General features: G+C 45.8%; 1 protein-coding gene across 4 annotated transcripts in view; it reads right to left on the bottom strand.

Moving 5' to 3' along the window:
• Window positions 1-27,608, bottom strand: part of ARMC2 (armadillo repeat containing 2) — a 120,651-nt gene that overhangs the window by 17,891 nt on the left and 75,152 nt on the right. For all 4 annotated transcript variants that reach the window (XM_062186584.1, XM_062186587.1, XM_062186586.1 and 1 more), the window contains 2 exons: window positions 26,741-26,886; window positions 20,400-20,499 (listed from right to left, as the gene is read on the bottom strand). In XM_062186584.1, coding sequence (XP_062042568.1) covers window positions 20,400-20,499; window positions 26,741-26,886 — 246 coding nt within the window. The remainder of the gene's footprint in view (window positions 1-20,399; window positions 20,500-26,740; window positions 26,887-27,608) is intronic.

Below are 27,608 nucleotides of genomic sequence, written 5' to 3'. Positions count from 1 at the left end.
CAAACTCATCTTCTAATTTCACTTTCCCAGGAACATTTTGAAAATCCTCCTGCGTTACACACACAGAACACTTTAAACAGTCCCTGCCACTTCTGCAGGGTGGTGGCCTTGAGGGACACTTTTAAAACTATTTGTTAAGTTGTACATATGTGCTTTATATACTTTTCTCTATGCAAGATATATTTCCCAATTAAATAAGCTTTTTTAACTGGTAACATTTTAAAATAAAACAAGATACAAATATAATTAGGTTCCTAATTTGACAATAATATATAAACATGTGAGTTAAGATCAGCTTCATGCTTCCCTTATGGGTGCTGAGGTCATAGGAAGAGGAGCCTTTTTTATATTATTTATAAGATTTATTTATATGAAAATCAGAGCTTGAGAGAGAGAGAGAGAGAGAGAGAGAGAGAGAGAGAGAGAGAGAATTTCCATCTGCTGGTTCACTACCCAAATGGCTGCAATGGACAGGGCTGGGCCAGGCCAAAGCCAGGAACCAGGAACTTCATCCAGGTCTCCCATGTGAGTACAGGGGCCCAAACACTTGGATCACGTTCCACTGCTTTCTCAGGTGCATTAGGGGGAGTTGGATTGGCAGTGGAGCAGCTGAGACATGAACTAGTGCCCATACGCGATGCCAGCGTCACAGGCAGCAGGTTTACCCAGTATGCCACAACACTAAAGAATTGCAACTGGCCCGGGGGCTCATATTAACTGGCAAGAAACAAGGGGTTGGGGAATGGTGTTTGCGAAGCCATTAACAGGTGCTTGGGACACCTGTGCTTCATACGGAGTGCCTGGGTTCAAGTCCAGGCTCTGCTCCCGATTCCAGCTTCCTGCTCATGCACACCCTGGGAGGCAGGGGCCATGGCTCAAGTACATGGGTCCCTGCTACCCATGTGGGTGACCTGGACTGAGTTCCTGGACCCTTGCTTTGGCCTGGTATAACCCTTGGTGTTGCAGGGGTTTGGGGAGTAGATGGGAGATCTCCCTCTCTCAGGAGGGAAAAGGAGTTGGGGGGAAGGAGGGGAGTAGAGAGGAAGAAGGAAAGAAAAGAAGAAAGAGAAAAACTGGGGCTTGGAGAAGCTGCGGAAAGCTGATGAGGGTGTGGCCAGGGTGTAAACCCAGGATTAAGCCCACTCCAGAGTCCTTTCTAGTCTCCCACAGCAGGGCGTCACTTACCTTATCTTCTTGCCTCCTTGCAGAACAGTTAAGAAATTACCTCCTTTTAAAAGGCAAATATGCAGAAGGGATTACCATAAACCTGACGAGTTCATCAGATTAGTAAGGGTATGGAAAGATCAGCAGCCTGAAAAATGAAAGGAGGGAAAGGGCGGGGCACACTTTCTTCAAGGAATACGGATCCAGGGGTTTCCCAGGGGCTGGGACAGGGTAGAGGCTGTGGCAGGGAGACAGTGAGGACCAAGGACAAAGGACAACTCTTGGACTTGCCCAGGGCGGCTCTGCCAGTGCCAACCTGTTCCTGCCTATCTGTGTGCCTGACACTCACTGGCAGAGAAGAAGCAAGGCTGCAGCCTGCAGCGCTGGGAACCAGTGGTCAACACTGAGAAAGGACGGAGCCTAACACTGCCGCAAGCTCCGGGGGCGGACCATCAGGATTTGTTTTTGGAAACATTTCCGCTCACCACTGGGATTTCACCTAATCCCAGCAGTTGTCCGGTTAGGAGAACCTGCCCCTGGCTGCACCCTGGGGACTAGAATATTCATCTGGAGACCATTTTTGAATGCTTGGTGGGTTGCAGAGAGCGACACACATAAATAGCACAAGATACGGCACTCTGAAGAGTTCATAATCCAACTGAAGACTGGATAAAGAAGTTATGGGATATGTATTCTGCAATACTACACAGCAGTAAAAAAAAAAAAAAGAAACCCAGTCATTTGCAACAAAATGGATGCATCCAGAAAACATCATACTTAGTGAAATAAGCCAGTCCCAAAGGGACAATACCATATGTTCTCCCTGATCTGTGATAACTAACAGAGCACCTAAAAAGGCAATCTGTAGAAGTGACATTGACACTTTGAGAAGCAATGACTTGAACAGCGCTTGTTAGTAAAATGGTATGGTCTTATCTGTGGCACCATCTTGGGCTCTGGCCCTGTCGCCATTTTGTACAATAAGCATTCTAAACCCAGCCTGGCTTCCTAGAAGTCAGGTGACGAAATAGCCCAATCACAAGCGTCAGCTCCACCCCCACCCTATCGGGACTTGCCACTGCAAAGTTATATAAGCCCTGTTCTCTCAGTACAGGCTGCTGGCTCTCTGTGCTTGGGGAGGCGGCCTGTGGGGTTTCCCCCACCTGACAACAAACCTTTTCCCTTACTCCGGTGTTTGGTGTGTTTTGTGGCAGCCTTACAGCCCTTGTCTTGACTATTGAGGAAGAGCTTTTTTTTTTTTTTAATGGAGAATGGGACTAGGAATAGGAGAGGGAGGAGGAGGTGGAGTGGGAGTGGGGGTGGGAGGGCAGCTATGGTGAGAAGAATTGCTATATTCCTAAAGTCGTTCTTATGAAATTTGTACTCATTAAATAAACGGTTTCTTTGGGAAAAATAAAAAGTTCATAATCCATGTGAGAAGGCAGGGCCAGCAAATGTGGAGGACACAGCGGGTTCAGGTTGCTCAGCCAGAAGGGAGACACGCAAGACACACGAGTCCCAGCTCGAGAGCCAGGCGGCCTGGGTTTGCATGGGTGACGTGACTTAGCCTCTCTGTGCCTCTGTAACCTTGTCTGCAGAATGAGGAAAACACTGTTTGTGAGAGCAGAGGAGATCAAATGGCTACAGCATGGCCTCGCCAGTGCATCACCAGTAGGGTGCGGATGGCACTGCAGTCGGCAGGACAGACCCAGCAGAAAAGAGGGTGCTCAGGGAACAGTGGAGGGGGGCAGCAGAGTGATCTGGAATGTGTCTGGGCTCAACCTGGACAAGGCTATGAACTTCTGGTAGCCATGGAGGGGAGGTTAGGAGAGACAAGCACACAGGGCCGGCACTGTGGCACAGTGAGCTGCCACCTGTGACACCACATCCCATAACTGCTCCAAATCCTTGCCGCTCTTCTTCTGAGCCAGCTCCCTGCTGACGTGCCTGGGGAGGCAGCAGAAGGTGGCCCAAGTGCTTGGGCTCCTGCCACCCATGTGGGAGACTCGATTGAAGCTCCTGATTCCTGGCTTTGGCCATTACAGCCATCTGGGGAGTGAGCCAATGGATGGAAGATTCTCTCTCTCCTCTCTCCCTGTCTCTATCACTCTTTTCAAATAAATAAATAAATAAACTAAGATCTTTAAATAAATAAAATAAGCACACAATTTGATTGTGACACTTGAATCCCACTTCACACTGAGCCGGTGGTTCCTGCAGCTAATCCCCACAGCGAGGCTTCTCCCAGACTCTAAAAGGAGGGGACCTACAAAGCGGCTTCTCCCATGGCCCGGGCAGACCCAACAGAAAAGCAGGATTCCAACCAGGACAGAGGGGATCCCCAAGAACAGAGTTCCTTGAAGGAAAATCCCATTTTGCATTTTCTAAGGCGAGGACTATGAGTTCCATTTTCATGTGGACTTTGATGTTTGCTGATGAAAGACACTCCGTACAAGTTCTACTTCTGGGGCGCCGGATTCTGTCCCGGTTGCCCCTCTTCCAGGCCAGCTCTCTGCTATGGCCCGGGAAGGCAGTGGAGGATGGCCCAAGTCCTTGGGCCCTGCACCCGCATGGGAGACCAGGAGAAGCACCTGGCTCCTGGCTTCGGATCAGCACAATGCACCGGCTGCAGCGGCCATTGGAGGGTGAACCAACGGCAAAAAGGAAGACCTTTCTCTCTGTCTCTCTCTCTCTCACTATCCACTCTGCCTGTCAAAAAAAAAAAAAAAAAAAAAAAAAAAAAAAAAAAAGTTCTGCTTCTGAGAGCAGCAACAGAAACAATAACAACAACAGGAGCGATAAGCAGCAGCTCAGACACGGAACTTGGGAGCGCCAGGCACTGGGCTGAGCCTTTATGTAGCAAATTAGCCGGTTCACTAAGGCGACCACTTTCACTCCTGTGATGTGGACAGAGCTATTCAGTCACCCTTGCAAGCTGGGTGGCAGCAGCTATGTGAACCACCTGCAGCTCTGCTGTGTTCCCTGGACTGTGCTCGTCCCCCCAAGAACACATTAAGCAAGACGGGAAAGACGTCAGGAGTGACTTTAGATGACTTCTGCAGAGTGTCATAAGTCGTCTCACTCCATGGCTTAGGTCCTCACCGGCACTGATCCATCTACCTGTCCGTCTGAGGGGGCGCAGCTGGCTTTGATGTCCCTCCCCCCCTTCCTGTGCCCTGTCACTTCACCTGAGCCTACCTGTGCTTCTTTCCCTCTTCCTCTCACCCGGCAGGCTCCTCCTCTAGCCCTCAACCATCATCGCCACTCATCGCTGCTGATGTGCTAGGAGCATGCACACCTGCCCCCTGGCTCCAGGTAAAGGCAGGTTTCCTTGGCAGTCACCATTCTTCCAAATTCAAATGACCTCTCCCCACCCCCACCCCCATCCCTATGTGGTGTAATCTGGGAAACCTAAATGCTGCTTTTCTTTTTTCTAAACATTCCCTAGGGCCCCTCCCATTTGTAAACTTCTCAAACACCTCTGTGGGTCCCACAGCGCACAGATGAGGATGCCTGAAGTGGGGAGGGAAGAACGCCAAGGCCGAGGGGCAGGAAGAGTTAACACCGAATCCCTCTTTCCCAGCCTTCCGATGGGAAAAGGAGGGGGTGGCTCCTGGCAGCAACAGTGCCAACTGCAGGATGGCACGCGGGATCAGCAAATGGGACGGCAGATTGCGCCGTGCGCAGCACCAGCCTCTCAGCCACTGCTGTGCTCACTGCTTCTGTCCCAGGGCTGGGGGCGGGGCGGAGCGGTGGCGGAGGCATCCTTTCTTTTCACCTTTCTCCAATCCGGTTCCCCCTGGACCCACGGAGCACTGCACAGGCCAAAATAGAAGCAGCCTCCCGGGAGCCTGGCAGGGGTCCTGCTTCCTTCTTCCCACGCCGGGGCTGCTCTTGACTCTTCTGGAATCCTGGGGGAGGAGGCCAAGCCAGAGGGCTTTGCATGGCCCTTCTACCTCCCTGTGGGTGACCCCTGCACCTCAATCTTGCCCTCCAAGTCCCCCATCCTTCCCCCCAGAACTGAGGTGTGCCTTGGGCAGTGTCATGGGGAGATTGCCCATTATCCCATGGCCCAATCCATCTCAAGTCTGCAAAACATCACTTCACTAAATATCCTATAAATATCCTTGCCAATTCCACCAAGACCAAAGTCATCCATCTGCGGAGTCCACCAGTTCCGCGGCAGAGAGCCATTTATCGCCAACACACAGTTCTCCATCAAGGCACCGCGTCTCTCTGTTATTCCTAGACAATATCTGAGCAGCGTCTATACATCCACTCTCCTCTTTTATAGCATTTTTGTTTCCTGTAGCACAAAGTTGCATATTCATAGTGCAGCTATGTGGTTTTGCTGCAACAGAAGGAAAATGAATCGGGATAATTCACCTTTTTTTTTTTTCTAGACAAGGCAGTCTCGTATAACCCGTTCATACTGACTTTCTAATTTTGCTCGAGATGGAATCAGCCTAGCAACAGCTACAGCCAACCAGAGTGCAGACCAACAGGCACACCTGTAGGAGGCCTGACTTCAGCTGAGTGTTCCAGGTACAGTCCGTGGGATCCGGTCCTCGTCTAGTGTGTGCTGGGCCCTGATGAGTAAGCCTGTGAGTCAGTGTGGACAGGCTGTACAGGCCTGGGAAGAAAAGACTCTTAACTGGAACAAAACAAGAAGCAGGAGCCTGCTGGACAGAATGGGCCGTGTCAAGCTCCAGGGGCAGAGAGACTGACCGTCAGGCCAGCCAAAGACATTTCTCCCCTGATCAGAGATGTGGAAACTGACGCTGCAGGAGACTCACTGACCACACAGCCCAATGCTGGGGAAGAGGCAGGACTTGGACAATCTACATACAGGCGGCTTCCAACGCTCTCTTCCCGAGGATCCTCCTCCTCCTAGCCCCCGGCCCTAGAGCCATCTTTGGTTCCCCTCTGTCTCACTCACCTCACCAAGTCCCCTCAGCTGTGCCATCTGAGAGCCTGCCCCAGCCCCCTGCTCCCCGAGCCCAGCCTTGGGAACTCACAGACTGTGCTCAGAGGCCCTCTGCAGGCTTGTCTTGTGCCCAGCCACAGAGGAGCACAGCTCTCACATCAGCCCTTCGCTCAAAACCATCCATGGCTTAAGACATAAATGGCAGGGGCCGGCGCCGTGGCTCACTTGGTAAATCCTCTGCCTGTGGCACCAGCATCCCATATGGGTGCCAGGTTCTAGTCCCGGTTGCTCCTCTTCTGGTCCAGCTCTCTGCTATGGCCTGGGGGAGGAAGGGGCAGTGGAGGATGGCCCGGGTGCTTGGGCCCCTGCACCCGCAAGGGAGATTGGGAGGAGGCACCTGGCTCCTGGCTTCGGATCGGTGCAGCGCCAGCTGTGGTGGCCATTTGGGGAGTGAACCAATGGAAGGAGGACCTTTCTGTCTCTCTCTCTCTCATTGTCTATAACTCTACCCGTCAAACAAATAAAGGGAAAAAAAAAAAAGACATAAATGGCAAAGCCAGCCCCTAATACACCGAGGGACTACTCGTGCAGTCCCCGCCACAGCCATTCCTCCCCAGTCCCATGCCCTCCCACCGTCCCTTAAGATGACCTATGGGCAGAATGCTGGCTGGGGAGAAGGAATGGCATCAGGCTGTCAGACAAGGAATAAATCAAGTTCGATAGGCTCCATTTCCTCAGGAGGGGACTACTATTTCTAAGTCAAGGAAAGCATTTTAGATTTTCAAGAATGGCATGAAAGTGAATGGGAGACAGTATAAAGGGGCTTAAAACCTGAGTCCTATCTTAACCTTCAAGTGAATTAAAATGCCTGGCATAAATGTGATTAGAAACTCCTCCTGGGGCCGGTGCTGTGGCACAGCAGGTTAACGCCCTTGCCCATCCCATTTGGGTGCCGGTTCAAGTCCCAGCTGCTCCATTTCTGATCCATCTCTCTGCTATGGCCTGGGAACACAATAAAAGATGGACCAGCTCCTTGGACCCCTGCACTCACGTGGGAAGACCTGGAGGAGGTTCCTGGCTCCTGGCTTTGGATCTGCACAGATTGAGCCGTGGTAGCCAAATGGGGAGTGAACCAGAGGACGGAAGACCTCTCTCTCTCTCTCTCTCTGCCTGTGCTCTCTGTGTAACTCTGACTTTCAAATAAATAAGTACATCTTTAAACACACACACACACACTCACACAGAAACTCCTCCCGCCAAAGGGCTGCATCAGGACTTGCAGTCTGCATCGTTTATTCAACTTCCCACACTTGACCAAAACCCAAACGTGTCCTGAGCTTACAGGCGGCCTGAAGAACAGGTATGTCTTACCAGGTTTGCGGACAGGCTGTGCTCTCCTGTAAAAATGCTGATTAACCCAGGGCACCAAAAGTGGGTCCACAGTATGCATAAGTGGTTAGCTCCATGAAATGGGAAAGGCTACACTGTCAGAGATACAACACCAGGAATCCAGGTAGAAAACCAAGCTAAAACCACTAGGGAGTATACTTGGTTCCTCCATCCCTCTATCCGCCCTGCCAGCAACCATGCACCAAGCACCCGCTCTGTGCCTCTGAGCGCAGCCGTCACTCAACAGGATGAGGACTGTGCTTAGTTCTCCTTAGAGCCAGCGGACATAAATCAGGCATTTGGTTCTGTGCTCAGTGGGGGAAGAGCCAGTTCCACAAGGGCAGAAAGACAGAAGCTGGAAAGAATGAGCAAGCTCAGGGCTTATTGTGTTGCCTGGCTGGTCAGGGGTGCAGATCAAGGCCAAAGCTGGAAAAAAAAAAGTGAGCTCAGCCAAATGCTCTCAGCACCCACTGGGAATGCGCCTGCAGAGGGGCTGGGAAGACAGCCACAGGGCCCGCTCCTGCCAGCGAGGCGGCCCTGTGAAGGCGCCAGGGGAAGGGGTGGAGGCGCATTCCTAAACCAATCCTCCTGGGTCCTTAAGAGGATGGGGCCGGTTGGGGGGTGGGGGGGTGTCATGTTCTCTCTGGACGGCCGGACTGCTGTGGCTGTGTTAGCGATGGAGATCTGGGAAAATTGGGCAAGTTCCCGCATTCTGCCCACACCGGCCAGACTTGTCAGGTCTCCTTTCGGACACCGCCATGCCTAAGCATTCCAGACCAGCGTTCGCTGTAGGGACGCGGCCAGACACAACCGCCAGCCCTGGAGGGAGTCTGCATGGAACGAGACAGAGGTGTGACTTTGAAAGCAGCAGAGGCAAGGACGGGGCTGGCCGTTCCCACACAGTGTTTGCAAAAGCCCCGGGGATGGCTTTGCATCTAGGAGTTCTGCTTTAAAACACACACACACACACACACGAAACTAACCAGATCTAAAAGCAGGGATAAGCAGACAGTGGACCCATGGGATGGAAATGCAGATAAAGGTCGTTCTTCTTGGACGGTGACCTTTGCAAACTATTGCCTGTCTTGTAAAAGACTTTTTTGAGGCATTTCACCAGATCTCTTGCCCAGTAGATATTTACAGACGAAATGGGGGCGGGGGGAGGGGGAGGGAAATCCCTTCATGTTCTTCCAAAAAACAAACCCCAGCGTATTTTGCTGGGGTGCTAAATGTAGCAACACTGACGTCAGAGGCACCTCCTAAGGCAGGCTCTGTTTTTCAAAGGCTGATAGCAGCCTGACTTGTTTTTCTGTTATTAAGTCCATCTGTGCATAGTTTACACCATAAAGCGCATAGCTCTTAAACGAGATTTGTCATGTAACTGGATTCTGGTCAGCGTTTTTAATGATAGGGACTTGATCCAACTCTGAAGTTGACCTTTCAAGCTGTGTCAAGGGGATTGCAATGCTGTTTCTGTCTCCATTCTCATATGTATGGGCCCTGGAGTTATCTGTTGTATCAAGGACCTTGGACAAATTATTAACCTTTTAGGTAGGAGCCCATGATGTTTCTCTTGTACTTCTTTCGGAGATCTTTAATGAGAGCTGGGAAGAGTGGGTGGAGGAGCCAGGCCCCCAGCTGCCCCCCGCAGCCATCCCAGACAGACTGAGGCTCTATGAATGCATTGAGGACTGCATTCAGAGGGAGGTGGCTTAAGCCAGATCATGTTTTATTTTAAATGAACTAATCACTCTCACATGTATTGCTGCAAACTTGCAAAGCTCAGTATATGGGGACATAAGGAACTCTCTCAAAACAGGACATCTGTAGGAATATTTGCAGATTTTCCCCCTTCATTTTTGAGATCTAGGGAGACAGAGTAAGAGAGCTTGCACCTGCTGGTTCATTCCCCAAATGTCTACAGAGGTCAGGACTTGGCTGATCAGAAGCTGGGAGCCAGGAACTCAATCCAGGTCCCCCATGCAGGTGGCAGGGAGTCACCTGCTGCAGGTGACTTGCTTGGACGTAAGCCTGGCTGAGGAAATCTGCAGCTTCCCATTGTCTCCAGCTAAGAAGTTGTCGCTCAGCTGCTGGCGCAAACGGCGGACGGTGACCATCGCTGCCTGGGAAAGCCTCCATCCATACCTGTGCTTTTGCGGGGGAACCCTCTGTTGTCAATACTGGAGAAAAGCGTTTTTAAGGGGTCTCCTTAACAATTTATATCGTGGGCTCCCAGACCTGCAGCTCCTTTGAATCAGCTGCCGAGCTTTTTCTAAACAGGTCCTTGGGTCCCCTCCCAGATGTGAATCAGAACCTCCCAGAGTGGGGCCTGAGACCCTAATGCTCCCCAGGTGACTCTGATGATAAGGCCATGTCTGAGAGCCACTGGTTTAAATCTGGAAAAAATTTAGAAAGCTCACTACTTTAACACCCTTGATCTGTATTATAATATTGCTTTTTATACTTTATTTTATTTGAAAGGTTTGTTTTATTTATTTGAAAGGCAGAGTTACAGACACAGAGAGACAGAGACAGAGATCTTCCATCTGCTGGATCACTCCCCAAACAACCAAATCTAGGAGCCAGGAACTTCATCCATGTCTCCCACATGGGTGTAGGGGCCCAAGCACTTGGACCATCTGCTGCTGCTTTTCCCAGGCACATTAGCAGGGAGCTGGATCAGAAGAGGAGCAGCTGGGACTCAAACCGGTGTCCATATGGGATGCTGGCATCACAGTTGGTGGCTTTACCCTCTGTACCACAATGCTGGAACCAATAACACTGCATTTTAAAAAATAATGTAAGTCAGGGCCGGCATTTTGGCAAAGCAGGTTGAGTAGCTGCCTGCAACAAGGGCATCCCATATAAGCAATCTGAGTTCCAGCTGCTCCATTTGTGATCCAGCCCCCTGCTAACGCGCCTGGGAAAGCCGCAGAGGATGGGCCAAGTGCTTAGGCCCCTGCCCCCACGTGGAAGACTTGGATGGAGTTCCAGTCTCCTGGCTTCGGCCTGGCCCAGTCCTGGTTGTTAAGGCCATCTGGGAGTGAATCAGCAGATGGAAGATCTCTCTCTCTCTCTCTCTCTCTCTCTCTCTTCTAACTGCTTTTCAAATAAATTAAAAAAAAAAACAAACTTAAAAAATATAAATCATGTTCTGTGTAAGTGCTTCTTACAACACATATGTGTAGAAAATAAAAGTGACAAAGTGACAGCCTCCTCCCTACCCCTTATTATCAGTGGGATGATAATGAAACAGACTAAGTCTGGTCCAAAAGCCTATTCTCATATGCCAAAATCAGGCTTCACCTCGCAGAAGAACTTGTCGAAATAATGGGACACTTTTCTACTTTGGGTGTCTTCTCGTATAATTCTGAATCTCCCCCATTTAATGGAAAATAATAGTAGATGGGAGAGACAACATTCTAGCCCTCTCAATAGCAATCAGCCCGGGATCTGGGACGGGAGGCAGGAGGGCACAAAGACTCTGGTGACAGACTTCAGGAAGTACTGGGGACACGTTCACCACCCCCTTACAGCCTGAGCTCTCTCCCTGCTCTTCTGAAGTATTTTGGTTTTGAGGCAATGACACATTACATATTTTTCTTACTAGAAAAAAACAAAAGTGATGGCTCAAAGCCTGTAACATTTCAACTTTTCAGATAAGCAAAAGACAGTACAGAGTCCAAAATAAAGTTTTTAAAAAGTGAAAAATATGGCTCTAAAATATAAAGTTAGCACCTTTAAAAATCATTTATCTCGGGGCCGGTGTTGTGGTGTAGTGGGTAAAGCCACTGCCTGCAGTGCCAGCATCCCATATAGGTGCCGGTTCAAGTCCCGGCTGCTCTGCTTCCAATCCAGCTCTCTGCTATGGCCTGGGAAAGCAGTAGAAGATGGCCCAAGTCCTTGGGCCCCTGCACCCTTATGGAGACCTGGAAGAAGCTCCTGGCTCCTGGCTTTGGATCAGCCCAGCTCTGGCCATTGTGACCAACTGGGGAGTGGATCAGCAGATAGATGCCCTCCCTCTCTCTATCTTTCTCTTTCTCTCTCTCCGTCTGCCTTTCAAATAAATAAATAAATCTTTAAAAAATTTATGTTATCAATGAGGGAAGCAATACAATGGTAGAGTTGGTTCCAGTAGCAACTGAAGAACTGGGAGTTCACATGCCTTTAAAAGAACGTTAGCGTACAATTTCTAGGTTAGACATACGCCTGGCTAATAGCCTATAAGGTCACAAAGCCACAACTTTTGAGGTGCGCCTGTGTACCAGACAGAAATCTACAAATTAAATGTGTGACTTCATAGTGTCTGGGTTTATATCAAATGGTAAATAGCAAATTCAAATACTGATACCGGAGAACTGCACCTCAGGCAGAGCATTAAGCAATGCCCCGGGGTGACCTTGTCAGGGCTTGTCTCCTGCCACCACACCTGACCTCTAAGCTTGGAGTAGTTTCCCTTAAGAGGAGCGAGGACGCTGGCTGGTTCCTTAGCACTAGCTGTACTAGCTGTGTTTGCAGTCTTTAAAACGATGCTCCGATGGAGGAGGAACGGATGGACGTGTCTTTGGAGACTTCACCAGGAAGAGGACAAGACAGCTACATCTTGAAACATGAGTTGGCTTTTGAAGATGAGAAGCGGTGACACAAATTTCATCCCAGTCCTTTCTTCTCGGGCCTGTCCCCCTAAAAGCCTGTTGTTTTAGACATTGTAGGTGTTGCTTTCAATCAGCTGGATGACCCAGTTCCCTTGCTAAACGCAAGCCAATTGTTCCATAAGGACAGGCGAATCGCAAAGGCACAGGTAAGTAACCAACAGAAGGGGAAGAGAGAGAAAATTGACAGAAGGGAGACAGGTAAAGAAATTCATCCCCAGAGCCAGGCTCCCAGCATGAGACAAACAGTCTCTGGAGCAACAATTGACCCAAAGGGGTCAGGTTCACTGTCATATCTTCCGGATAGCGAAGTGTTGGACTATGACTTCCACCACAATGATTAAAGTGAGTTTGAAGGGATAAAATAAGCTTTTCTTTGAAGATTCTCAATGAACACGCTACTGTACATGGTTAGCAAGATGCTCTTCATTCTCCTTTGGAGATTAAAATAATTTCAATAGGAATACAAAATCATGTTCAAATCAATAGAAAAGAGTGTGGTGTTTGAACCTCAGTTTTGCTTTACAGATAACTATTGGTCTAAAGTGAAAAGGAGGGATGGCTGTTTGGCATAGTTTGTGACTCCTGCATCCTGTACGGCAGTGCCTGGGTTCAAGTCCTGCCTCCACCCTCCATTCCCAGCTCCCTGACAATGCACATCCTGGGAGGCAGCAGGTGAGGGCTCAAGTGGTGGGGTCTCTGTCACCCATGTAGGAGACCTGCATGCAATTCCTGGCTCCCAGCTTTGAGCTGGCCCAGCCCCAGCTGTTGTGGGCATTTGGAGAGTAAACCAGTGGATAGGAGATCTCTCTGTATGTCTCTCTCTCTTAATCTTTCAAACTAAATAACAAATAAAAGTAAGGTGACAACTAGTTCAATAAGAAGTATGGTAAAAAATTTCATGTAAATTGTGATGTAGGACATTTGCTCCCTCGAGCCAGAAGAAGCATATTCTTACCCATACACTAATTCAAGCCTCTCGTATTAGTATGATGCCAGGAATTTGGTCTGTTTATTGAAACGACCACCATCCAAGCTACAGTCACAGAAACAAAACAGTATCTATGCATAATGCAATAAAGCACTAGGATTGTTTGACAGTACCCAGCTAATGGATTTTTTTTCCTTTTAGAAAATTATAGGCTACGACATAACTTCAAATCAAGTTGTTAAGTCAAAGTGTTTCTCCCACCTTCATTTGGAAATTTGAAAATCCTAGTGCAAGGCAGAGACGGCTGCTCCCAGTAAGGGCTTTTGAAGTGACTCAGGCGTCACTCAAGGTCAGAACAGCAGTGCAAAGAGAATAATGCTGACAAAGGGAAAGCATGATGGAATTATAAAACATGCGCACTCTTCAAGAAGTTTATGAAAAGTGTATCCTATCAAAAGCTACGTGGATTTCAAGTTTTTTTGCACCAAAATAAATTTATCTTATAATTCCATTTTCCACAAACTTTTTCTTCAAGTACTGTCATAAAATACATCAATCTTGTTTTTTAAAAAAGATTTATTTGCTTATTCATTTGAAAGGCAGAGCATGGCGGCGGGGGGTGGGGGGGGTGGGGGGCGGGAAGAGAAAGAGACAAAGGGAGGAGGAGAAAGAGACTGTGAAAGCAAGAGAGAGAGATTCCATTTGCTGAGTCACTTCCCAAATGGCCACAACAGCCTGGTCCGGGCCAGGCCAAAGCCAAGAGCCAGGAATTCCATCTGGGTCTCCCACATGGGTGGCTGGGGCCCAAGCACTTGGGCCATCTTCTGCTGCCTTCCAAGGCCATTAGCAGGGAGCTGGATTGGAAGCAGAGAAGCTGGGACACGAACCAGCACTGTGATGCAAGATGCCGGCACTGCAAGTGGTAACTTAACTCCCCGTGTCATAACACTACCCCAATTCATAAATCAATCTCTCTTGCTTGTCTCCTTCCTTCCTTCCTTCCTTCCTTCCTTCCTTCCTTCCTTCCTTCCTTCCTTCCTTCCTTCCTTCCGTCTACCCTCCTTTCCCCTCCCCTCCCTTCCCTCTCCTCTCCTTTTCTTTGTAAAGATTTATTTACTTATTTGAAGGGCACAGTTACAGAGAGGCAGAGGAAGAGAAAGAGAGAGAGACAGAGAGAGAGAGAGAGACAGAGAGAGAGAGAGAGACAGAGAGAGAGATGTCTTCCAATCACTGGTTCACTCCCCAATTGGCCACAACGGCTGGAGCTGCGCCTATCTGAAGCCAGGAGCCAGGAGTTTCTTCCAGGTCTCTCACACAGGTACAAGAGCCCAAGGACTTGGGCCATCTTCTACTGCTTTCCCAGGCCATAGTAGAGAGCTGGGTCAGAAGTAGAGCAGCTGGGACTCAAACCAGTGCCCATATGGGATGCCAGCACTGCAGGCGGCGGCTTTACCTGCCATGCCACAGTGCCAACCCCCCCCCCTCTTTTTTTCTTTAAGATTTACATATTTATTTGAAAGTCAGAGTTAGAGAGAGAGAAAGAGAGAGAGAGAGAGAGCTCTTCCATCTGCTGGTTTACTCCCAAAGTGGCTGCAACAACCAGGGCTAAGTCAGGCTGAAGGAAGGAGCAGGAGCTTCATCTGGGTCTCCCACATGGGTGCAGGGGCCCAAGCACTTGGGTCGTCTTCTGCAGCTTTCCCAGGTCATTAGCAGGGAGCTGGATCAGAAACAGAGCACTGGGGACTTGAACCTGCATCCATAAGGGATGCTGGTTCATAGGTGGTGGGCTTAACCCACACTGTGCTACACTGCTGGTCCCCAAAAATCTCATTTAAGTATAACATCTGGGGTGGCGCTATGGCGCAGTGAGTTAACACCCAGGCCTGAAACGCTGCATCCCATATGGGCGCCAGTTCAAGACCCGGCTGCTCTACTTCCAATCCAGCTCTCTGCTATGGCCTGAGAAGGCAGTAGAAGATGGCCCAAGTCCTCGGGCCCCTGCACCCACATGGGAGACCTAGAGGAAGCTCCTAGCTCCTGGCTGCTGGCTTCAGATCGGTGCAGTTCCAGCAGCCAGCGTGTGGCTAGTTGGGGAGTGAACCATTGGATAAAGACACCAGACACCTCTCTCTCTCTCTCTCTCTCTCTCTCTTTGCCTCTCTTCTCTCTGTGTAACTCTTTCAAACAAATACATAAATCTTAAAAAAAAAAAAAGTATAGCATCTAAAAGGCTTCTTGGAAGACATTATGGAGAAACCTCAAAAATCTGAATATAGACCTACCATATGACCCAGCCATCCCACTCCTGGGAATCTACCCAAGGGAATGCAATCAGCATATGAAAGTTATCTATACCCCCATGATTACTGCAGCTCAATTCACAATAGTTAAGATATGAATCGACCCAAATGCCTGTCAACTGAAGACTGGATGGAGAAATGATGAGATATACACAATACACAGAAGTAAAAACAAACAAACAAAAAAACAGAAAAACAACAACAACAACAACAAAAAAAAAAAACCAAAAACCAAAATCTGGTCATTTGCAACAAAATTAATGAAACTGGAAAACATCATGCTTAGTGAAATACGCCAGTCCCGAAGGGACAAATACCATATGTTCTCCCTGCCCTGTGATAACTAATAGAGCACCTAAAAGGCAATCTGTAGAAATGAAATTAACACTTTGAGAAGCAATGACTTTGAACAGCCTTTGTCTCGATTATTGAGGAACAGGTTTTTTTTTTTTAATACTATTTGTTGAACTCTTTACTTAACAGAGTTAATCATATGTGTATAAAGTTAATTGAAAATACATCTTAGTAAAAAGTAAGCATGGGAATAGGAGAGGGAGGAGGAAGAGGGGTGGGAGAGTGGGTGGAAGGGCAGGTATAGTGAGAAGAATCACCATGTTCCTAAAGTTGTAATAATGAAATAAATGAAGCTTGTATTCCTTAAATAAAAGGTTTCTGCAGAAAAAAAATAAAGAAAAGGCTTCTTTTAGGGCTGTGATAAACTATCGTTGCTATCATGTAAAGTTTTTCCCTTAAAAAACAATCAAGGGGCTGGTGCTGGGGCGTAGTGGGTAAATCCACCACCTGTAGCGCCGGCATCCCATATGGGCTCTGGTTCTAGTCCTGGCTGCTCCACTTCCCATCCAGCTCTCTGCTATGGCCTGGAAAGCAGTAGAGGATATCCCAAGTCCTTTAGCCCCTGCACCCACATAGGGGACCCGGAGGAAGCTCCCGGCTCCTGGCTTTGGATAGGCCCAGCTCCGGTCATTGCGGCCAATTGGGGAGTGAACCAGTGGATGCAAGACCTCTCTCTCTGCCTCTGTTTCTCTCTCTGCAATTCTTTCAAATAGAAAAAAAAAAAAAATTGGGAGGGGCGAGAACTTGCTCTGCTTCTGATCCAGTTCCCTGCTAATGGCCTGGGAAAAGCAGCAGAAGATGGCCCAAGTCCTTGGGCCTCTACCACCCATGTAGGAGAACCAGATGAAGCTCCTGGCACCTGGCTTCTGCCTGGCTTAGCCCCGGATATTGCATCCAGTTGGGGAATGAACAAGTGGATGGAAGATCTCTGTCTCAATATATGTCTCTCCCTCTCTCTCTGTAACGTGGACTTTCAAATAAATAAATATTAAAAAAAACCAATCAGGAATAGAAATGTCTAAGTTTTCATCAGGTTAATTAATTTGTTTAAACATTACAGTCTGAGAACATATTGCACCAATATCTAAATTAATACTTAATAAATGTTTAACAGACACTTAAATGAACAGCATATTGTAAATAATTTATTAGATTCATAAAATTCATTCTTAATGTGGAAAGTTCTTGTGCCTTAACATCTTCCAGAGTATGCAATTCACAGAAAATACAAAATATAAATATATAGGAGTAGGCATTTGTGATCTAAATACCCAGAATCAAATATTCAAGTGCATATCTGTAAATCAGCTTTATTAAAAAGAAATAGATAAAACCTTACTAACTCTTCAAGCAAGATTTTAGCATCTTGAAAATGTAATAATGATTCGAGCACAGACATTTCCCTGTCATTTCTATAATTAAAAATAGACTACTAACCTTTTAATAAATAGCTAAGATAGTGCAAAATCTGCCAAGTTCAGTCATTCTCAGCAGAAGTAACTGGCTGGGTAAAAACAAATTCAGTGCTACGTTTGATGGCAAATAAGGATTATGTTTTCAGGTGGTCTTTGTGTGGCCAACATAAACAAACACTAACCTTTAGCTTAAATTATTCTTGCTATATACATAAATTATTTGGTTTCAAACTGGTGAAACGTACTATGTGATTTTGAAAATTTACCGCATTTGAAATGAATAAATACTGTATTCATATACAAAATGTTTCACTGACGAGTTGACGACATGTTAATTTCTTATAAGGTTGAACACAAGTAGTGTTAAATGGATATTTAAAATTTGTAATAAAATCAGTATTTGTACTGTTATGATCTCATTAAGAAGCCATCTGTGAGTTCTACCTTTTTTAAAACTATATACATTTTATATACACAGACAATGCCATAGCTGAGAAAGAACTTCTAAGACCAATCCCATTCACAAAAATATTTAAATAGATTGGAATAAATTTAACCAAGGATGTCAAAGATCTCTACAATGAAAATTACAAAACATTAAAGAAAGAAATAGAAGAAGACATAAAAAAGTGGAAAAATCTTCCATGTTCATGGATCGGCATAATCAATGTAATCAAAATGTCCATAATACTGAAAGCAATTATAGATTCATTGCAATACCAATAAAAATTACCAACAACATTCTTCTAAGATCTAGAAAAAAATGATGCTAAAATTCATATGGAAATACAAGAGACTGCAAATAACTAAAGCAATCAAACAAAAATAAGGCTGGAGGCATTACAATACCATCTCTCAAGATACACTACAGGGCAGTTATAATCAAAACAGCCTGGTACTGGCACACAAACAGATGTATAAACCAATGGAACAGAAGAGAAACTCTGGAAATCCATGCATCTAAAACCAACTTATTTTGGACAAAGGAGCTAAAATCAATCCTTAGAAAAAAGACAGCCTCTTCAACAAATGGTGCTGGGAAAACTGGATCTCCACATGCAGAAGTATGAAACAAGACCCCTACCTTGGGGGCCGGTGCTGTGGCACAGCAGGTAAAGCTGCTGCCTACAGTGCTGGCATACCATATGGATGCTGGTTTGAGACCCAGCACCAGTGTGGGAGACCTGAAAGAAGCTCCTGGCTCCTGGATTCAGATCAGCCCAGCTCTAGCCGTTGCAGCCATTTGGGGAGTAAGCCAGCGGATGGAAGATACCTCTCTGCCTCTGCCTCTCTGTAACTCTGTCTTTCAAATAAATAAATAAATCTTAAAAATATAAAAGGACCTCTACCCTACACTTTACACAAAAATCTACTCAAAATGGATCAGAGACCTAAATCCATGAGCTGATATCATCACATTACCAGAGAACATTGGAGAAACCCTAAAAGACATTGGTATAGGGAAAGACTTCTTGGGAAAGATCCCAGAAGCACAGGCGATCAAAGCCAAAATTAACAAGTGGGATTATATCAAACTGAGGCGCTTCTGTACTCAGCAAAGTGAAGAGGCAAGGGACAGAACGGGAAAAAATATTTGCAAACCATGCAACTGATAAAGGATTAATTTCCACAATCTACTAAGAGCTCGAGAAACTCAATAACAACAAAACAAACAACCCAGTTAAGAAATGGGCAAAGGACCTGAACAGACATATTTTAAGACAGGAAATTAAAATGGCCAATGACACATGAAAAAATGCTCAGGATCACTAGCCATCAGAGAAATGCAAATCAAAACCACAGTGAGGTTTCACTTCACTCCTGTTAGAATGGCTTTCACACAGAAATCAACAAACAAATGCTGGCGAGGATGTGGGGAAAAGGGTGCCCTAACCCGCTGTTGGTGGAATGTAAACTGGTGCAGCCACTGTGGAAGACAGTATGACGATACCTCAGAAAGCTGAATATAGACCTACCATATGATCCAGCCACCCCACTCCTGGGAATTTATCCAAAGGAAATGAAATCAACATATGAAAGAATGATCTATACCCCCATAATTATTTCAGCTCTATTTACAATAGCTAATATATGGAATCAACCCATAGGTTCATCAACTGAAGACTGTTTAAAGAAATTATGGTATATATACACTATGGAATACATAAAAAAATGAAATCCTATCATCTGCAACAAAATGGATACAACTGGGAACCACTATATTTAGTGAAATAAGCCAGTCCCAAAAAAGACAAATACCATATGGTCTCTCTGATCTGTGGTAACAAATAGAGTACCTAAAATGTAATCTATAGGAGTGAAACTGACACCTTGAGATGTGATGATTTTAAACAGACCTTGTCTTGACTGTTGACGAACAATGCTTTCCTTGTTTGTTTTTGTTCTTTTTTTTTTTCTTTTTTCCTCATACTATTCAGTGAACTCTCTAGTTAGTGTAAGGTTAATCTTATGAGCATAAAATTAACTGAAAATAAGTCTTCGTGAAAAATAAGAATGGGAAAGGAAGCGGGAGGAGGAAGAAGGGTGGGAGTATAGGTGGGAGGGAGGAGGGGGAAGAATCACCATATTCCCAAATTTGTATATATTAAATGCATGAAGTTTGTATTCCTTAAATAAAAATTTTAAAAAGTTGACTATAAAAAATAAAATAAAATACATGTAAAGACAAAAAAAAACTATATACATTTTCCCCCAACTCATTAAAGCTAAAATATTTCATTTGAATACTTCATCTAGAAATTTCATCTTCTAAGGACAGCAAGACCAAAGAATTACAGATTTCCAGGGCTATGAGGATTTTTAAACACATCCAGGGTACAGTTAGAACAAGCTGAAGTTTATGCCAGAAATCCCTGTGGTTTATGTTAAAAGTCACATGTCCAGGCCCCAACCTGCTTAGTTGACTCAGGAGGCCTGCAGTGTGCCCCCAACCCACGCCAAGGTGACCCTCATGCAAGTGAGACGTCTGCCGGGCACTGGAAGGAACAAGACCGCTGAAGTCCACCTTCCTCCTCCCTAACCCAAAGTCCTCCTGGGACATCAGCAGCCCAGTGAGGCCGTTTCTGCCTCAAACTACTCCCTCCTCAACCCTTCTAGGTAACTCACTGCCTCCTGGAAGCCCAGGAGACAGCTTACAGGAACTTCACCCAGAAACCCAGGCACTCAAAACACAGTCACTCACCACGGCCTTACATGAACATACCAGCGCAAAACCACGCTGAAGCAGGACATGCACGAAGAACTGACCTGCTGCTTCTGGTATTTGTCTATCAGATTCAAAAACAAAGCATAACATCTGGAACAGCTGGCCAAGGCTGCACAGCAGTCACGGTAGGAGGTGAGCTTGCTGCAGAATGGCAAATGAGGAAAGAGAAATCAGCATTGTTCTATGGAATGTAGGCATACACAGTGTCATTTTTAAATGCAGACCTTCAGAGAGTTGTCCAGTTCATGACAAGAAGCCTTGAGATAACTCCACAGACCGCCCAGACAACCTGCATGGAGGCCTGATCTCTGCTCTGGACACAGGGGACCAGAACCCTGGAGCCTGTGATACCCGTACGTGGTGTGACCTTACCCCACACTTGTGATTCAGAAAGCGCAAGCTAAGAAATCTTCAGAGTCCTGTTGGGTGCCAGCGACTCGTCTGGGACCCCATTAGCAGCCAGTGTAAACCCGCTGTAATATACAGGGCTGGTGGTGCAACACTAAACTCAGGCAAAACAGACCTGAAGGCAAAAAGCCCCGCAAATAGCCTCCACATTTCTAAAGCAAGCAAGCCAACAAATAAAACCCACAAGGTGATACTGACAAACCCACGCCAAACTGGGAGATGTTCATAAATTTCCTATTAATTTATAGGTTAGTAGGTTAAGTATCAATATTTTTAAGTAAGTCTAGGTAAATTTTCAGATCATTGGTTTCTCATAGACCGTATTTTCTGGTCAGACTGTGTTTTAATTGGAAACCAACTTCAAAAAATACATTTTCAGGGGCAGGTTTTGTAGCACCACAGGTTAAGCTACCTCTTGGAATTTTGGCATTCCATACTGGAGTGCCTGAGATCAAGTCCTGCCTCCGCTTCCAATCCAGCTTCCTGTTAGTGCACATCTAGAGAAGCAGAAGGTGACAGCTCAAGTGTTTGGATCTCTGCCACCCATGTGGGAGACTCAAACTCAGTGGAGTTCTAGGCTCCTGGCTTAGGTCTGGCCCATCCCTGGCTGTTGCAGGCATTTGGGGAAGTGAATCAGTGTCCTCAATAGCACATGAAGATGACAATGGCAGTACTTATTTTTAAAAATCTGTTGTATACTGTCTTTTGCAACAAAAATGGTTGCAACTAGAAACAACTTACTGAAATAAGCCAGTTCCAAAAAGACAGATCCGTATGTTTTCCCTGACCTGAGGTAACTAATAGAGCATCTAAAATGTAACGAATTGGAATGAAATGGATATTTGGAGATTTGGTGATTACTTATAGCCCTTGTCTCTTCTGTTGAGGAACAGTTTGGGTTTTTTTTTTTTCCTTCACTTTTACTTTTACTTAGTGTAGGGTTAACTTTGCGATCATTAAGTAAACTGAAAGCAGGTCTTTGTAGAAAATAAGAGTGGGAATGGGAGAGGGAGGAGGAAGAAGGGTTGGAACATCTGTGGGAAGGAGGGTAGGTTGGGAAGTATCATTATATTCCTAAATCTGTATATATGAAATATATGAAGCTTGCATAACTTAAATAAAAGTTTTTTTTAAAAAAAGCTGTTGTAAAGATTAAATGAATTAGTTTATTGTCTGGCTTGTCATCAGCACTATAAAATATTTGTTAATTATGTAACGTAAATAAAAGGGAACACAATTAAAGATAACAGATTCAAGTATAATAATAATACTGTTTGAAAATTTAACAAATAAAAATGTAACTTGCAGAGAGTGATCTAAGTTGAAATAAGAAATATGAGTCAATGACAGAGAGCTGTCTGTGTTTATATCATTGCTATGTTTTCAAAATGATAAAACCTTGCTTGAAGACTTAGTGCGGCTTTATCTTTATTTTTAAAAAGTTGATTTATGGATAGATACTTGAATATTTGACTCTGGGTGGATGTAAATACATAAATATTAAAGAAATTAAATAAGTAGCCAATAAGCTTCACACATAAATACACCAGGATACGAACAGCTTTTGAGCAAGTTCTACAAACTTTTCAAGAAACAGGTAAGTTTAATTTTCACAAATTCCTTTAGAAAAGAGAAAAAAAACTCGATTACTTCCCAACTCACTTTAAATTGCTGGTTTGAACTTGCCACAGAAACAGACAAAGACAATATAAGAAAAGACAAGCACAGGTCAGTCTAACTCATGACCATAGAAGAAAAATCCTAGACAAAATACTAGTTAACCAAAGTCAGCAAAATAGAGGAATCTTTTAAAATTTCTTGGAGGGAAGCAGTGCACACAGCAGACTCATAGGATGACAATAACTTTAAGTAACACTCTGACCTCAGAATCAGCCCTTAAGGCCACCTGCTTCTGGCTGAAAAGCCTGTGAGAGCATTTCAGGCATGGAAAGCCAAGACACTGTGGCAAAAATTGTTCTACATGAAGGATCTCTGTGAGTGAGATCCCAGCAAAAGAAGTGGCCATCAAAGAAGGAAGGAGAGAACTTCCACTTTGCTTATGGCCTTGTCTAAATACTGACGGAGTTTGTGGATTCAAAAGGCTTCCATAGCCTAAGCAGCTCATGTCAAGAGCCTTGGATGATCACTGACCTCCTCATATTTAGGAGTGTTATTTGTTAAATTAACAATAGGAGTCACTGTGCACTTACTCCCCATGCAGGACCTCTGTCCTCAATGAGTTATGTTATGAGAGTTAACTGTAAAACTAGTTCTGAAACAGTTTTTGTATATGTGTGTGCGTGTGTGTGCAAATTGTTGAAATTTTTACTTGTATAGAGTTAGTCTTCTGTGTAAAAAGTTAATTAAAAATGAATCTTAATTGAGAATGGGTCTGGCAAGGGGAAAGGGAGGAGGAGGAGGGGTGGGAGTGTGGGTGGGGAGCGGGTATGGTGGGAAGAATTGCTATATTCCTAAAGTTGTACTTATGAACTTTGTATTTCTTTAAAAAGTTCATGGAAAATGCACATTTTTTAGAAGATTTATTTATTTATTTACTTATTTATTTGAAAGAGTTACACAGAGAGAGAAGGAGAGGCGAACAGAGAGAGATGATCTTCCATCTGCTGGTTCACTCCCCAACGGCCGCAGCGGCTAGAACTTCACCCATCCAATGCCAGGAACCAGGAGCTTCTTCCCGGTCTCCTACATGGGTGCAGGGGTTATTAGGGGCTATCTCCTACTGCTTTCCCAGGCCATAGCAGAGAGCTGGATTGGAAGAGGAACAGCTGGGACTCAAACTGGCGCCCACATGGGATGCCAGCACCACAGGCGGTGGCTTTATCTGCTATGCCACAGCGCCAGTCCCAAAATGCACATTATTAAAACAAGCTACGCTTGGATCTCAAAATATTTTTGCATCCAACTAATCTTTAATTCTATTTCCACAAAGTTTTTGACATATTCTTTTATAATGGTTTAATATGAGAAAAATCTATGACTATCATTTACTACATTAGTAGATTAAAGAAAGAAAAATCCATATAATCAATAGAGGTTCAGGACAGGCACCTGAGAAAACTTGACATCTGCTAATAGGAAAAAAATCCTTCCTCACCACTTAGTGCAGGGATGGGGAACATTCAGCCCTGGCCTATATAAGGCCCACAAAATCATCTGGACTGCCCCTGCCAAGGCACCTGCAGGCAGGACTCGAAATTCAATAAATCTCTAGCAGGCTTATTTTTAAGTTGACAATTCTGTATGGCCTGAAAATGATGTTACAATTATCCAGATGTTTCTGGGCAGCAAATCGGTTCCCCACCTCTGAAAGAAAGCCTTCAACAAACATTATTTGCAACTGGTGAGACCATAACAATAATTCCTTCAAAGTCAGGAGAATGGCAGCAGACCCAACACTCTCCCAGCTTTGTAAGGTAACAAAGATGGGGAAATGGCAGGGGAGGTGGGGTGCAGGAAGTGCTGGAAGGGGGGTGCAGTAATTATTTCTATTTGCAGACAACTTGCATCGAAAATCCAAGAGAATATATAAGCAAACTTGGATCCAGCGTTGTAGTGCAATCAGTTAAGCCAACTGCCTGCAACATATTAGAGAACTGGTTCAAGTCCCAGCTGCTCTGTTTTAATCCTGCTCCTGCTAATACACCTGGGAAAGCAACAAAAGATGGCTCAAATACTTAAGCCTGTGTCACCCTTGTGAGAGACTCAGAGCGGGTTCTGGACTCCTGGCTTGGGCCCAGGCCATTGTGTCCATTTGGGGAGTGAATCAGCAGACAGAGATCTCTTTCCATCTGTCTCTCTCCTTCTCTCTTTGTCATTCTACCTTTCAAATAAATAAAATCTTTAAAAAGGCAAACTCTTCAACAGAACATCAGGATTCCTCAGTATCTGATTAACAAGCAAACATAGATAATCTTCATACACATCAGCAACAACCTATGAGAAAATAATTTTCTAAAGATTCTATCCATAATCACAGCAAGTGCCATGAAGGACCAGTCCAGCAAAAGATGTGCAAGACCTTTACAGAGAAAATTATAAGGTTTTTATTGAAGGACATAAAAGATGTCATAAATGTTTATGGATGAAAGACTCACTATTGTAAAGATGCCAATTCACACCAACCCCAATTCCTCTGTCTGCTCTACAGAGTTCCATTAAAAGCCCTCACGTCCTTATCCTGGGTCTTAAGCTGATTCCTCACTTCCTAAGGAAGAGAGTAGAACATGATGAATCTGTATTGTGAGGGAGACAGAAAAAAGGAAGGGATTTGTCATGGAGCAGGACTTAGATCCATCATGGGGAAAGCAGTGTGGTCCAGGTGTAGAGGTGACCGGGATGGAAGGCCCACAGCCAGACTTACAGGTGTTGGGGAAACTTAGGTGTGGCTGACAAGGTCAGCAAGAAAAGGACGGCGTATTCAATAACAGGTGCCCCGACGACCGAGTGTCCCCAAGGGAAAAAGTATATGGGACTCTGACATGCCACTCAACTCTTCATGGTTTTACAGTGCTTCAGGACAAGAGTGGTTAAGTACCCAGAGCAAAGCTTGGGAACATGGGATGTGGGAAGAGCAAATCTGGACTCATACCCTCACAGGGGCTCAGCTACCAATTCTGTCTTCATGAAGTTTTGTATTTCTTTAAACAACTACAACTTTGTAGTTCAAGAAAGGTCCAGGGGGCTGGTGTTGTGGCACAGTGGGCTAAACCACTGCTAGCTATGCTGGCATCCATATGAGAGCACCTGGCTTCTCTGCTTCCGATTCAGCTCCCTGCTAATGCACTTGGGAAAGCAGCAGATAATGGCCCCAGTTCTTTGGGTCCCTGCCACCAGGTGGGAGACCCTGATGGAGTTTCTGACTCCTGGCTTTGGACTGGCCCAGCCCTGCCTATTGCAGTCATCTGGAGAGTGAACCAGAGGATAGAAGATCTCACTCTCTATCTCTCCCTCTTTCTGTCTTGCTGTTCCTTTCAAATTAATTAATTAATTAAAGGGGGGGGGCGGCACTGTGGTGTAGCAGGCGAGGCTGCTGTCTGCAATGTTGGCATCCCATAAGGGCACTGATTCAAGACCCAGCTGTTTTACTTCTGATCCAGCTCTCTGCTGTGGCCTGGAAAGGAAGTGGAGGATGGCCCAAGTGCTTGGGCCCCTGTACACATGTGGGAGACCCAGAAGAACTCCAGGCTCCTGGCTTTGGATTGGCTCAGCTCCAGCTGTTGCAGCCATGTGGGGAGTGAACCATGGATGGAAGACCTCTCTTTGTCTCTGCCTCTGTCTCTCTGTAACTCTTCCTTTCAAACAAATAAATAAATCTTAAAAAAAAAAAAAAAGGGCCCCAGTTCTCTTGAGAAGGGTAACTATGAAAAATTTAAAGACAGTTCTGAAATTTAATTTAATTTAATTCTGAAATTTAATCCCATTGCTTTGAGGGAACCTGGATTCTAATAACCAACACTTCTGGACTAACAAAAGTCTAAACATTACTGATACGTGGCTGAAATAAAACCACCTTCTGTCACAAATGAAGTCACAGCAGGCTTCCCAATCAGGGATCCCCTGTTGAGCTACAACTCAATGATATTTCCCAGTGTACTGGAAAGCTGTCGTGTTTGTTGCGCCGTTCCGCTTCTCCAATTAGTGGAGGGGAAGCTGCACATAAACAAACAGAAGCACGAGGCGAGCTTACAACTCGCGGGAGTGCTAAAGTGGCCTAGTAGTCGGTGAGTTCAGAGTCTCACCACAGTCACATAGGAAAGAGCCTAAGCCAAAATAATTTCTTTTAAACTTATGCCAGTCGATTTATCGTTCCTGCTAGGTGAAGAAAAAGAAAAACAAAACAAAACATTTTAAATGAAGGATTCCTTGCTAGTCACACACACAGATATTCACAACAACTCCAAATCCAAGCCCAAGCATTTTTGTACGGCTGCGTCTCCTCCCTTGGCCTACCTACCTGAATATTCTGGTGACATTGGTGCAGACGTCCTTGTCACCCATGCACAGTTCCATCACTGTGCAGAGCTGGGGCAGGGCACTGATGCCCAGGAGCTTGGTTCTTGCCAGCGGTGAATCCACCAGGTTCCTCAGTGTCGCTGTCACCTAGGGTCAAAGTGTGGGTGGTTTTTTAAACGTGAAGACAGAGCCAACACGGTACAGTACCCCACAGTGCATCCCACAGCTTTTGTTACATCAGCAGCCAGACCACGTCTTTTTCTGTTGTTGTACTTAAAGGAATTTTAGGAATCTGTCAAGTTTGGAGAGCAACTTTTTTTTTTTTTAATTTATTTTTGACAGGTAGAGATAGACAGTGAGAGAGAGAGAGAGAGAGAGAGAGAGAGAGAGAGAGAGAAAGGTCTTCCATTTTCCGTTGGTTCACCCCCCAAGTGGCTGCTATGGCTGGTGCATTGCAGCTGGCGCACTGCGCCAATCTGAAGCCAGGAGCCAGGAGCTTCCTCCTGGTCTCCCATGTGGGTGCAGGGCCCAAGGACTTGGGCCATCCTCCACTGCACTCCCGGGCCACAGCAGAGAGCTGGACTGGAAGAGGAACAACCGGGACTAGTACCTGGCGCCCCAACTGGGACTAGAACCCAGGGTGCCAGCGCCACAGGAGGAGGATTAGTCTAGTGAGCCTTGGTGCAGGCCCAGACCACGTCTTGTCGTGCATCTCTTGGCAGAGGCCATGTGCCTAGGCACAGGCAGCATGAAATAAAGACAAAGCCAGCCTGACTTGGCTCAAAGGTAGAGATTGCAGAATTAGCGTGCACAATCAATTCGTTTATCACAAACCTAGGGGGAAACCAATTGATGTCTGTATTTTTTAA

The sequence above is a fragment of the Lepus europaeus genome, chromosome 3 (assembly GCF_033115175.1).
Source record: "Lepus europaeus isolate LE1 chromosome 3, mLepTim1.pri, whole genome shotgun sequence".
Lineage (NCBI taxonomy): Eukaryota > Metazoa > Chordata > Mammalia > Lagomorpha > Leporidae > Lepus > Lepus europaeus.
The sequence above is the reverse complement of the archived record's forward strand: the minus strand, read 5'-3'. Positions and strand labels throughout refer to the sequence as shown.